Here is a 12,883-nt window from a genome sequence, read left to right on the forward strand (position 1 = left end):
AGCATCGCCATTACGGCCCTGCTGACTCTCAGAGGAATAATGGCGACCCCGAAAGGCCGGCGGGCCATCGAACAGAAGCTATCCTGCGTGGAGATAATGCGATACTTTGGAGCGTTCAATGTGCTATCGGCTGATATGGCGCTCATTGAGAGGAACAATCGTGGACTAGGGTTTTTAGACGGAGGGCTGCCATCTTATCGGCTGTACGCGTGCAGAGATCAGACGCTCTTAGCCGTCGGCAACATCGAACATAAGTTCTACAAAGAAATGTTGGAAGAGCTACCGATAACGGAGCAGCAGAGGCAGTTCTGCGCGGAGAACCAACTGAACAAAGAGGAATGGCCGCAAATCAAAGAGATACTCGCGAAAGTATTTATGGAGGACACTGCGCAGAATTGGGAGGGAAAGATGAAGCGCAGGGACACCTGCATCACAGCTGTGCGGAAAGTATAGGACCTCAGAAAGGAGGACTACAAACAAGGAAGTCGAAGGTTTATGCACCCCAAAATAATTCGGCCTAAACTGTGAATAGGCACAGTGCTATGATAGTATGCGATGATTATAAAGTGCTGAGTGATAGAATATCGACGCGGTATAACGAGTAAACATAGACACGGATTCAGAATGTGATCGTATCCTACATTTCGATGATCTTCTGAATCGTAATTTCGCACATCAGAGTCTCCACACATTTCGACACTTCTTTCTGAACGATTCGCTCAGTCGAATCACAGTCATTGTCAACTCTCTGCATATCCAAAACGCGTACGTGGGACAGCAGCTGATTCGTCAGCTTCGTCGGCCATTTCAGGGATTTCTCATCGTAGCATGGCACCTTCACAACTCCGTCGGCTGTATTCAGATGCCATGAATAAAACTGTAGCAATGTCGGCTGCAGATAACCACACAATTACTTGGTTTGCGGGTAGAGGCTCCTTCTTCGATTTTCCTTCATTTTTGTTTTCTATTTTGGGGCGGTGCTGTCTTTTTTGTTTGCCGATGCGTTCTTTTTGATTGGCCGTTTGGGTGCGGCATTGTCGAATTGTTTAATAGTTTTCTGCTCAATTTTCATTTTGCGCCAAACTAATTATAAACATTGGATCGTAATTATGATCCTATGATACGATTATGGTTCAGAATTCACATAAATTAACGAGGCGCTGTCAACAATTTAACAACCAAATTGAAGGGTATTCCATTGCATTGCGTTGCGTTGCGTTGGATTTTATTGATTTGAAATGCGGCGTGAATTATATTCATTGCGATTAATAAAAGGGAGCATATGTTAGCGTACTCAGCTTCGCCCACTCACAGCAGCCAACTGAGTCTCTCCAAAATGTTCGCATCTGCTTTGGTGCAGCTGTTGGCGATATCCGCAATGGATGCACATCGATAATCGCCGCCGCTCACATCAGCCCATAGTCGACAGCTGACGGAATCACATCCGTCGACTCGGTCGTTGCTGTCGACTCGGTCGTAGCTGTCCGCTCTCTCCCATCAGCGAGCAAACGAGTAAACTCCAAAATGGCTCAGATAATAAAGTCAGACGGAGGTCGCGGCGGTTGGCTCAATCGGAGCGATGGTCCAATAGAGTTTCAGCTTGACCTAAAGAGCGGCGAGGACGCAGTGTTAAGTGGAATCCTTCCAAAAACGCATAGCTGTACTTCGAAGTATGGGTTAGGTCCGTAAATAATCGATTCGAGGCCGACTTCGTTGAGGGCCAACAGCGCGAGTTCGTCGAAGTTTTCTCAAAGCCCAGCGAAACAGCCGTCTATCACTTCCTCGACAAAGTCTATCGGCACAAACACATCAAAGTCGACTTCCAACGTGACGACTATCGCATCCTCCGATTCCTTAACCTTTATCAGTCGCACGTTATCCTCGAACTGCGGCTGCAGTCGACGGGCAGCGTCATTAGGGAGGGAATAAGGGATCAGTCGCTCTCCAAAGAGAAGCAGACGGCCATGGAAATGTTGGCCAAGGTTAAGGAAACGGGGCACTAAATCGGAACATTGGCGGGGCTGCAGAGAGGCTTTTCGGCCCAAAGGTAGGACCACGAAGCCCAGTTTACAATGCTGACCATTCTGTAGCTGATGTGCATTACATTGGTTGCACTTGTGCAGGCCACCTGCATTCGGAGGCTTTTGGAAAACAAAGCAATTATATGAGTCCAATGCGTTACTTAACCTTCATTATGAAGGCCAAGCCAAATAATTTGATTAAAGATCGATTTCATTATAAGAAATAGTTATCTTTCTTCACTATTATCGCAATTAACTCACAATAATTTAAAAGCAAATTTAGCCATGATAAGACTTTATAAATCAATTTCACTGCGAGGATGAAAAGGAAGAAGCGAATGACGATAAATCGAACTAAAAATGTTTCTCCGCAATTTCCTTGAAGACTTTAGACTGTGACATAATGGATAAGCAGGTTTATCGATCGCCTGTATCAGGGTCCTGCATGATTTCGAGGAGTTTTTTGATACAGTTCTAAAACTACATCCAAAACTTGCAAACTATTTCGAGAGCCCTGTCAGCTTTCTTGAAGGATTATTCAATCGTTCGGCACGAATATATTAACTTACTAAACTCTTCGCAGATGCTTCCAAATTGCTCAGCTTATCCTTCAACAAAATGAAAATAGAGGTTCTTGATTGGCTTTGGGTTAGGTATTTTAGCTAATTGCTGAGACTGATAGAAATCTGTTCCATAAGATACTATGCCTTTGGGCCGAATATCGACGATCTGGCATTGTAGTATTTATAAAACTCGACATTGTGATAGTCTTTTGTGAACCTTATGAGGAACTCGCTGAGGTTTTACATTCGGTGGTTTTATTCCCATGGGCTTTTCCCGTCTTCGAAGTGCTCCTGCATCTTCTCCCTCATCAGTATGTAAATTTAGGAGAATAAGTACATGAGTCGCACATGTCCGATAAAGTAAGGTTCTATAGGTTGCTTTTCAATTTCAGAAATCGCATTTTCCTTTTAAAATTCAAGTGCCACTTCGTTCCAATTTTTGAACGGCTATTCCAAGCCGAAACATTTTAAGATAATTCTTTCGAAAAGCATATTAGGATTAAGTTACTTTATTAAATTTATCATATAATTTTACGTTCTCTTTTGTTTGGGCTTAAAGAGATGTTTCTACTTCAAATGTTCATACAGCATCTCCCCATACGACCATGCATCATATTTGAAGCATTAATCGGCGTTTCGTTAATAAGGATTTAAGCCGCGAAGGATATCTGGATGTACGTAATTTTCGTCAGTCATTGGTTGTTACGTACCAAAGAGCCCGAAATCGCTGACTTTTACCAATATTGTCACTTCTTTTTTGAGAGAGAGAGGCATTTTGGACGGAAACTTTACGAGGATACACTTGGGGCACAGCCGCAAATGCGCAACTTTGTATTTGCCCGCAGCTGCTCTCAAAGCCATTGCAATCTGCCAAAATATCGAGAAAATCCGAGAAGGAAGCAAATTGAACTCTTTTTTTTGTACTAGTTTTTGTTTTGCAGCTCTTTGAGATTTAATGCAGTTTCTGAATAGTCATAGATCATGAAAATTTGTCCCTTTTTCATATCATAGGCATATCGGTTGAGTGACACAATGCGGTCCTAGTTTTGAATTGCTTCAATTTGTTTGAGTCGTGAAAGAACTATCTCAAAATTTTTTAACATTGCTAACAGTTTTCCAGATAACTGAATCCCCATACCGTTTTAGTTACTCAGAAGTGTTCGCCTCTCGGCCTCGACAATGAGAATTACCATTTTCATGCTTCATTTCCTCAGACCATACATACCTGACAGAAAATAGCCTGCTTTTCGTTTATTTTATTCAAGAATCATCTTTGGTTTATATTTATATGATCCGATCAATATTTGAATTACAATATAAATCATAAAGCATTCAGTTAGAGCAGAGAAGCTTAACAATAAATTGTTTCAATTTTAAAAAGAAGAGCCATGATAAATATTAGTGTGTAACTAAGGATTTGCCGCAAATTAATGCTCTACGAATTAATAGAGAATGTTCCAAATTATAATGAGTTATTCAATTGAGAGAATATCCTTGCCCTCTAAAGTACCCATGGGCTTGATTTGCTGGCCGAAGGCGGTTGGTTCCATTTGTTTCCTGAATGGGCACATAGCTCCGTTGGACTGACCAATAAAACTGGGCATTTACATCTCTGCTCCTGAGTCCATCGCATAGAACTTGAACTGCCGATAGCAAAAATGAATGTAATAAATAATAAATGGGAAAATGATGGTCCTGAACACTTGTAGTACGATGAATATCCCAGATATGCTACCCTATTCTCCAACAGCCTTCGCAGCTTACCCCTATTTTATTATCGAGTGTTACACAGTTTCAGAGACAATCAGCACTTCTAATCTATAGACACACCCATAATTACATGTGGACATTCTCAACCATTATCATCATAAACTGAAACACCGAAATCAAAAACATTACTAAGCAAAGCACCCAATTAAACTGTGCCCATGTCAGATACAGCATCAGAATTGTGAGTAGGGTCATCAGCATATCTGAATGTTTCGGATCGATCATTGAAACCATGCTGAGTAGCAAGAGAGCGATAGCAATGCCTTGGAGAATATATCTGCACTACTTCAGAGTGCTGTTTGGTGGTTCTTGGCTTTATATGCACATCGATATATTATTATCATTATAAATTGCATACTATATTACAACTTACTATTTAATTGGGCTTTCTTTTAATCAATGTTTTATGAGAGTTTCATATTCTTGAAAAATACATATATATTATTATTTAAGTTTCAGCAGCAGAGTTACAGTTTAAACTCGCACCCATTTATACAAAGCGTATTGCTGAAGTTTTTACTGTTTTTCTATTGCATAGTTCACGACGAAGCAAACATCCCAAAGGGGTAGATTTCTATATTGTTAAAATCAATTATAAGTTCGTTTGCCTAGTCCTATACTTTTAAAACTTGTCTCCGTAAGAATATATCAGATCTACTTTTGGTCTATAATTAATTAAGTTCAGTTGTGATAGATGCGCATATATATGATTGTTTTATATTGTCCGATTTCTAAATCGAATTCGAATTATCAGAACATTCCGAAAAGGCTGTTTTATATTGGCCACAAGTTTCAGAATAAAATTCAAACAGTTCAGTAATTTGTTGATCCATGGACCGATGATCACGGCCCTGTTTTGATAAACATTCGCCTGATCTTCGTTGTCTTCTTCAAATCCCTGGACATTCTTCTTGTTCTTTAAATGAGGATTTCTTCAAGGGAAGTTATTTTGATTGTCTAATCTCCGCCTCTCGCTTTGTTTTCTCTGCTTAGTCTGCTTGCTCTGCTGGCCATGCTTTGTTTCCTTTCTTGTTGCAATGCTGGACTGATTCCCGAATTTATTGCTGAATCTTCAACCCAGCGCAACCCATTATACTAATTATCTTCCATTAATTCATATGCATTAGTATTGTAATATTCGAAATAATATCAACACCTTTAAATGTGTTTTCGATCACGAAAGAAAGAGGTGTGTAAAAATAAGAGTTAACAAAATGATTAGAATAAATGAACTGTATAAATACAGGCTTTCTTTCAAGGCGTTTTAAATTTTACTGGAAATGATATTCGTGTGAGCTCATCATCTTCGCCATATATGTGGTTGTGCTTTAAGTTCCCAACCCCAACCCCAACCCCAACCCCAACCCAACCCCAACCCCAACCCCAACCCCAACCCCGTCGATAAAAATCTCTCTTTGTATAAATAGCAGAAAATTCTATTTATCTTATTCACTATATCACTATATCACTAGATGACTATATATCGAGATGACTCTATAACTTGATAATTATATTATTCAAAGTCACAATTCATCACTCAATTATGAACGCCAAACTAAAGTACATTGTAATTCTCTTTTATTGTCATCTCCAAATAAACGCACTGACTTGTGGCGGAAACTGCAAAGCTGGCAATTGCCCCGAATGTCCATGCGGGGTGTCTTCAAATTATGTAAATTCAACTTGGGTTGCACAGAGGTGCCAGTACATGCACATATGCTTTGCAAAACTCATGTCCAGTTTTGTAGTTCTTGAATAGAGTTGGCATGGCCTTGGCCTCAGCGCTCACAATCAACACCAAATCCAAAGCTTCGTAACCTATGACCTTCAAATTCAGCTTGTGCTGGCAAGGAAGTAAGTTAGAATCATATTTGGCAAACTAGATGCACAGACGCGAAGCCTCCTCTCTAGGTTTTTTTGAATGTTTTTAACTGCTAATGAAACTCATTCTGTTTAGTTGATTTTGAGGATGTCACTCTAGTTATTGGGTTAGGTTGTCACTCTAGTTATCGGGTTAGGTTGTCACTCTAGTTATCGGGTTAGGTTGTCACTCTAGTTATTGGGATGGGTTGTCACTCTAGTTATTGGGATGGGTTGTCACTCTAGATATCGGGTTCGGTTGCAGAGCTGAGTTTATCAGCACATGTTAATTTCTCTTTCTAATTTTAGTCCGAAGTTTCTCTGCTGAAGCTGTACTTCATATCAAAATCCGACTCAATTCCTTTATAATTCCTTTATACTTTTATAAGGCCATCATCTAAAGCTCGATACTAATTTATAATAACAGTTTTATTCCAATATCTTATATTACTGCATTCGGGGCAAAGTTATTCGGAGTGAATGCTACACATATAATATGAAGGTTTTGCATTTTTGATCTCCTTTAGTTTCTTCACCCTGAATTATCTCTTATCTGAAAATTTATAGAAAGAGCTGAGACATTATCTCGTCCATTTCTTTTAATGATCTCAGTCCTTTGCTACTTTATGGCTTTCTTCTGTTTGTTGTTGTTGTTTCTGCACTTTTTCCAAGTTTTTAAATTTCAAGGAATCATTTCTTTAAGTTGAATAAATCATTTATTATTGTAATGCGCTGTACCCTCCATAGCCTTGTTTTTGCAGGAATTATTGACTGCTTTTATATTGGGCCATAACTTCTTTCATTCTATTAAAAATGTTCTTCGGGATTGTTTTCCTGCACTTTTCGACGTGGCTTTACATTTGAATTTCTAGGTTTGATAAAATTGTCTATTTTCTTGTTGAAGATGAACCGAGCGGAAGTTTAGAATTCGAGTTCGTACGATTGCTATTTGAGTTTGCTATTCAGCTATTTCGATTGGCTTCTCCCTCATTTCTTTTATTCGCTGGGACTTTGATATGTTTCTAGGATCAAAATCTACCATTGTTCAGAGTGTGATTGCTGGCCGTTATTCCCAATTTGATGAGAATATGCAACGGACCGAGCAGATGGCTGATGATCACTATTTCTCTGCATGGACGGAGTAATATTTAAAATTACTCTCAACAGATTGGGCATTTGATTGCCTGGATTGCTGTCAGCCCTTCGACTTCAGGCGAATGCAGCCGATTCGAGCAGAATTTGTAATTTGCCTCTTAAAATTATGAAATTATCAATGAGTTTTCATTGAGCAATTAATTGATTTATCATATAACGCGTTCACATATTTCGTCAGCATACATAGCATATCGGATATTTTGACAATGAATTATCATTTGTTTTGATCATTTATTTAAGGCAGCTCAACTTTCGGGAACGATAACTGAAGCATTTATGTCGCACGTTTAGGGTCTTTGATCAGATTGTTGTCTAAATATATGTGTTATTTACCTAATAAAAGTTGAGTCAGATTCTTCCAATCTGCTTTGCTCAGATACTCACATCCTTCATTCGTAATTTGATTGTTGTCTAAATATATGTGTTATTTACGTAACCAAAGATGAGTCAGATTCTTCCAATCTGCTTTGCTCAGATACTCACATCCTTCATTCGTAATTTGATTGTTGTCTAAATATATGTGTTATTTACGTAACCAAAGATGAGTCAGATTCTTCCAATCTGCTTTGCTCAGATACTCACATCCTTCATTCGTAATTTGATTGCTGTCTAAATATATGTGTTATTTACGTAATGAAAGTGCAGTCAGATTCTTCCAATCTGCTTTGCTCAGATACTCACATCCTTCATTCGTAATTTGATTGTCGTCTAAATATATGTGTTATTTACCTAACCAAAGATGAGTCAGATTCTTCCAATCTGCTTTGCTCAGATACTCACATCCTTCATTCGTAATTTGATTGCTGTCTAAATATATGTGTTATTTACGTAATGAAAGATAAGTCAGATTCTTCCAATCTGCTTTGCTCAGATACTCACATCCTTCATTCGTAATTTGATTGTGGTCTAAATATATGTGCTATTTACCTAATGAAAGTCCAGTCAGATTCTTCCAATCTGCTTTGCTCAGATGCTCACATCCTTCATTCGTAATTTGATTGAAGCCTAAATATATGTGTTATTTACCTAACCAAAGATCAGTCAGATTCGGCAGACTGCAGTGATTCGTTAGTAGTTTGAGTTGTTTATCGTCAATTTTACAGTCATCGAAATAAATTTGGGTTGTTTGCATTTATATTTTTGGCAGCCGCAGCTTTTCGACTTCGTTGAGGGTTGCGAAAAGTTGTTAAGATTCCTTTCCCTTCAGTTTCAATGGAAGCTCTCCGATTGCGGCTCTGAGCTAATTAAACTTTCTTTCCCGGCTGACTTTTTTGAATTGTTCATTTTATTTTATTATTTTGCGGATTTACTGTTTTAATTCTGCGATTATTTTTTAATTTTCGAGTGCCGATTGCTGCACTTTTGTCATTTATTATTATTGCTGCAGTGCCTTTTATTATATTCTTTTTCGCATTAGTTTTTATTATTGCAGCCTTTCGCTGTGTTTGGAGGCCGATTCTGATAATTATCGCTGCGCTTATTGCAGCTTCATTTGCGCAAAGGCCAACTTTTCGCGGAGATTATTGGTTTCTCCGATGTATGCACTTTTTGCCGTGCTTACTGTCTTTCTGAGCCTCAGAAGCTCTGTGATTATGGGAGCCGTATCGATTGGCGATTCCTCGAACCTTTCGAGAGCCACGGCTTTGCCTTCCGAGAATTTTTTGAAGACGATTCTTCCCTCTTCGGCATCGACTAAGAAGTTTCTGCCCTGCCGAAGGTATTCGAAGAACTGCTTTGCGCCTCCGAACCCTTTGAAGATAGGATCTTGGTGGGAGAGGCTGCAGACCAACCTTTTGACTTCGAATCGCTCGATTGCGACCGATATGATGAGTCGGTAGGCATTACGGTCGGTGTCGCGCCGGAGGATCAGCCGGAAATCATCTTCGGAATAAAGGGCAATTTCGGTTATTTCGTTGGAGCCTTAGTGCATTGTTGTTTGATGAGTTGAGAAAGAATATAAAAACAGAGAAATGCGATGATTTAAATAAACTAAATAAAATACCAAAGCATCGGCTTTGCTTCAGTGCACTATGACACTTTTGAAGTGATTGCGCGAAACTGTGCATTGCTTTTATGCATTTTTGTAGCGAATTCAAAGTCATTTGAGGAAAAGGCACACAATTCTCAAAGTATTAAAAATCATCGATGCTTCGCTCGGAATGAGTCTGAAACAAGCAAAACGATATTAGAATCATGAAAAAATGCGTTGACATCGAAATGCGCTGCTGCGATCATACTCATTTCAACAGAATAACAAAGACTTATAATACTTTCAGAGCAATGATAAATGTATTAATCTAATTATTGAATTATGGAATTATTGAAATATTAATATTGAAATATTAAATATGGAATTATTTATTTTATTAATTATTATTATATTATTTATATTTTAAACTTAATTAATCTGACATTAATCAGTTCTTAATTATTATTGCATATATTTTAAGTCTGAACATTAAATATCTCACAACTGTCATTAAATAGCTCTAATAAAATTTAATAAAAGCATCGCAGGGTTCATTCATAAAATAACAAATATTTTTATTCTCACAGCATCCAACAGCGCAATACTCCCCAACGCGGACACCGCATCGAATGGAGAAATCAGCACAGATACATTGCAGACGTAAAACCCCGGTTGATGAGATCTGATTCACAAAGATCGGTGAGTTCATTTCGGGGGGGGCGAGCAACAACAACCAAGGGACCAACGTGTACAACTATCAGCTCGAGGTATAATCAAATCATCTCTAAGTACTTATTCTTCACGTTGAACTCGAGCGCATTCCTGCAGTCTCTGAGCATGCTTGTTTACGATGACGACTCTCGCTCGATCATCCCTGAATGCAAGAACGTGGATTCGGATTCATGCTACGTTGGGGCGAGCCGACTCAAATAAGGGCAGAAGATAGGTTTGACTGTTCAGATTACAAACATGGAAACTAGTCACTTTCAATGTTCAGCCGCAATGGCCAATCTCGAACACTTGAAACCCAATTCATTGGTCAAATTCACGTCAGAAGGACCATTCCTACTTAATGTTCACGGATTGAATGACTATCTTTCAAGGCTGACTCTATTCCCTAGAACCAAAACCTCAAAGCAGGTGATTCCTCCATGGAAGAATGTCAAAAGGCTACTCAGATTTTGCGATTACCTAAAGTCTTTCCAATTAAGAACAAGGTAGAAAGGGAACTATCAAGATTAATAACAAGCGATGAAAAAGAAGCAGGCTTTTAAGATATTGAGAAAGGAAAGATTTGATCTTAAGAACAAAGGAATCCGTGAGAAAAAGATTCGGAAGCAAGAAATCAAATAATTATTTGAATAAATCGTTGTAGCGCACATTTGATGCGAGTAGCTCACAGTTTGGAATCTAATGGCAGATCACCATTGAAAGTGGAGAATGCACGAATTCCCATTAAATTAAGGATTCAGTGATTGAATTTATTGATCAAACAACTCGATAAACTTTCCAATTTTGATCAATCCGATATAGAAATGACTAAAAGAATTGAAAAGAATGTGATGGAGAGGGAATGGTTAATTTATACCTCCTCTACAGAAAAGGCAGACTCTAAAGCCCGAATAACTACATCTTTACTTCAACTTCGGAATTCCACTCTTTCTGCAATTGATATTACAACTAGTTCATCCACAAAAATAGAAATCATTCTTTTGGATGAACCCAATTATGATAATGTAGCCAAATATCTCTTGGATACAGAGACCATGAAATCCACAGGGTTTCCTTTGGAAGAGTCTGTAAAACAAGTTGATGACATAATTAAATGTGATCGATGTCAGACATTATTTCATCCGGCCAGTTATTATGTCGAATCCGATCCTCAGAAGTGTCATTGGTATGATGGAAAAACCATTTGGTTTGATCAAGGTTAAAAAAGAAAGAAAACCTATAGTTGCTGCGAAATGGATGGAACGCCTTGTCATGTATTTCCAAAACACGTGTTTCGAGGACATAAATCTAGAAAATACCTTTGTTCTCAGATAAATGAAGAACCTTGTAGAATTTTAGCCCTATATTGTGAAATGGTTTATAGGAATTGGCTCGAGTAACCATTGTTGACTGGAGTGAACAATTGGTATTGGATTTATTTGTTAAGCCAGAAAATGAGATTGTTGACTAGAAATACAAACTATAGCGGAGTAGAGGAAAATCATTATAATGGTCAGATTGTATTTCAGAATTTTTTGAATGGAGCCCTTGATAATTCCCTTGGACCAGTAGATTTAACTATTGCTAGAAAAACCTTTCTTTCATTATTTGACACGCACAAGATTGTTTTGGTTGGACATTCCCTGTAAAATGATCTTCAGGCTATTCGGGTTATTCATCAAAATGTAGTTGATACATCTGTACTTTATCCACATCCAGAGGACCTAGTTATAGATATGGATTGAGAGTTCTAGCTGCTACTCATCTGAATGAATTCATTCAGCAGGGTTGTAAAGGCCACTCTAGTTTCGAAGATGCATTGGCAGCCTTAAGGCTATTCAAGTTGGCATTTTACAAGCACGGCTAAACAGACAGAACTTTATTCAATCCTATTCTATTTTTTTGTTCCTTTACCTTTAGATGAAATTTCTTGGGAATAACTTTTTTAGCAACTCCAACAGCAACTGTTTGCTTCATATCCATAACAGCAAACCTACCCAATGGTGGAAATTCACTAAAGCATTCAACACACATTGGTTTTGATTGAACCAACTTTATAATCGCAGCATCCCCAGCTTTGACGGATTTAGGATTATCCTCAGTCTTCTTACTTGTTCGACGATCAAGTTTCTCCTTCAATTCGACAAACTTGATAGCAATATGGGCAGTGTGACAATCAATAACTGGAGTATATCCAGCCTCGATCTCTCCAGGATGATTAATAATAATAACTTGTGCAGTAAATGATTCACATTCCTGTGCTGGACAATTCTTTGAATCAGATGCTATATATCCCCTACGAATATCCTTGACACCAACATTCTTGATATTGAATCCAACATTATCACCCAGAAATGCCTCTGGTAATTGTTCGTGATGTATCTCCACGGATTTAACTTCAGTTGTAATCCCAGATGGCGCAAATTGAACAATCATTCCCGGCTTGATTACTCCAGTCTCTACTCTTCCTAATGGAACCGTTCCAATTCCTGACCTTTGAGTGCATCACTAGGTCTTTTGAAATCATAAGAGGTGGCAGAGAATCCAAAAGATAACAACAAGAACCCAACCACGAATGAGGCTAGATATTTCATGTAAGTGCCTAAGCGAAACTTTACCATCTTAAATAATTGAAAAAGATATGGATTTCCTTTTAATTTGATGCATAAGTGTTCAATCTTTACGTGTTCCAAGATCAATTGGTCGACTCCAACACCAGTCAGTCAATCTAGACGAAAATCGATTGTTCATTATACCGAGCCATTTATTTGCGTTGCGACCATGAATGAACATAAAGTCATCAGCGAGATATTCCTTGCTAACAACCTAGCTGA

The 12,883-nt window shown here is 38.4% G+C and overlaps 1 protein-coding gene across 1 annotated transcript; it reads right to left on the reverse strand.

Annotated features, from left to right (window-relative positions):
* Positions 1 to 637: 637 nt before the first annotated feature.
* On the reverse strand, positions 638 to 12,542 carry LOC148298930 (uncharacterized). Its single transcript, XM_088276516.1, has 3 exons — positions 11,964 to 12,542; positions 1,779 to 1,892; positions 638 to 892 (listed from the first exon to the last, which is right to left on the reverse strand). The coding sequence occupies exons 1-3, from the start codon at positions 12,483 to 12,485 to the stop codon at positions 638 to 640; spliced, it is 891 nt and encodes a 296-aa protein (XP_088132642.1). The 5' UTR covers positions 12,486 to 12,542.
* Positions 12,543 to 12,883: the final 341 nt, after the last annotated feature.

Source organism: Brachycentrus maculatus, unplaced genomic scaffold, assembly GCF_059751285.1.
Source record: "Brachycentrus maculatus isolate JH-2025_06_01 unplaced genomic scaffold, ASM5975128v1 h1tg001491l, whole genome shotgun sequence".
NCBI lineage: Eukaryota > Metazoa > Arthropoda > Insecta > Trichoptera > Brachycentridae > Brachycentrus > Brachycentrus maculatus.

Bases quoted from the DNA above. Each gene is read 5' to 3' on its own strand.
- LOC148298930 (XM_088276516.1), bottom strand. From the start codon at position 12,485: ATGATTGTTCAATTTGCGCCATCTGGGATTACAACTGAAGTTAAATCC. The intron at 1,893-11,963 runs GTAAAGGAACAA...CGTCGACTGCAG, and splicing joins CCAAGAAATTTCATCTAAAG to CCGCAGTTCGAGGATAACGT. The intron at 893-1,778 runs GTGATAGACGGC...GGTTATCTGCAG, and splicing joins CGATAGACTTTGTCGAGGAA to CCGACATTGCTACAGTTTTA.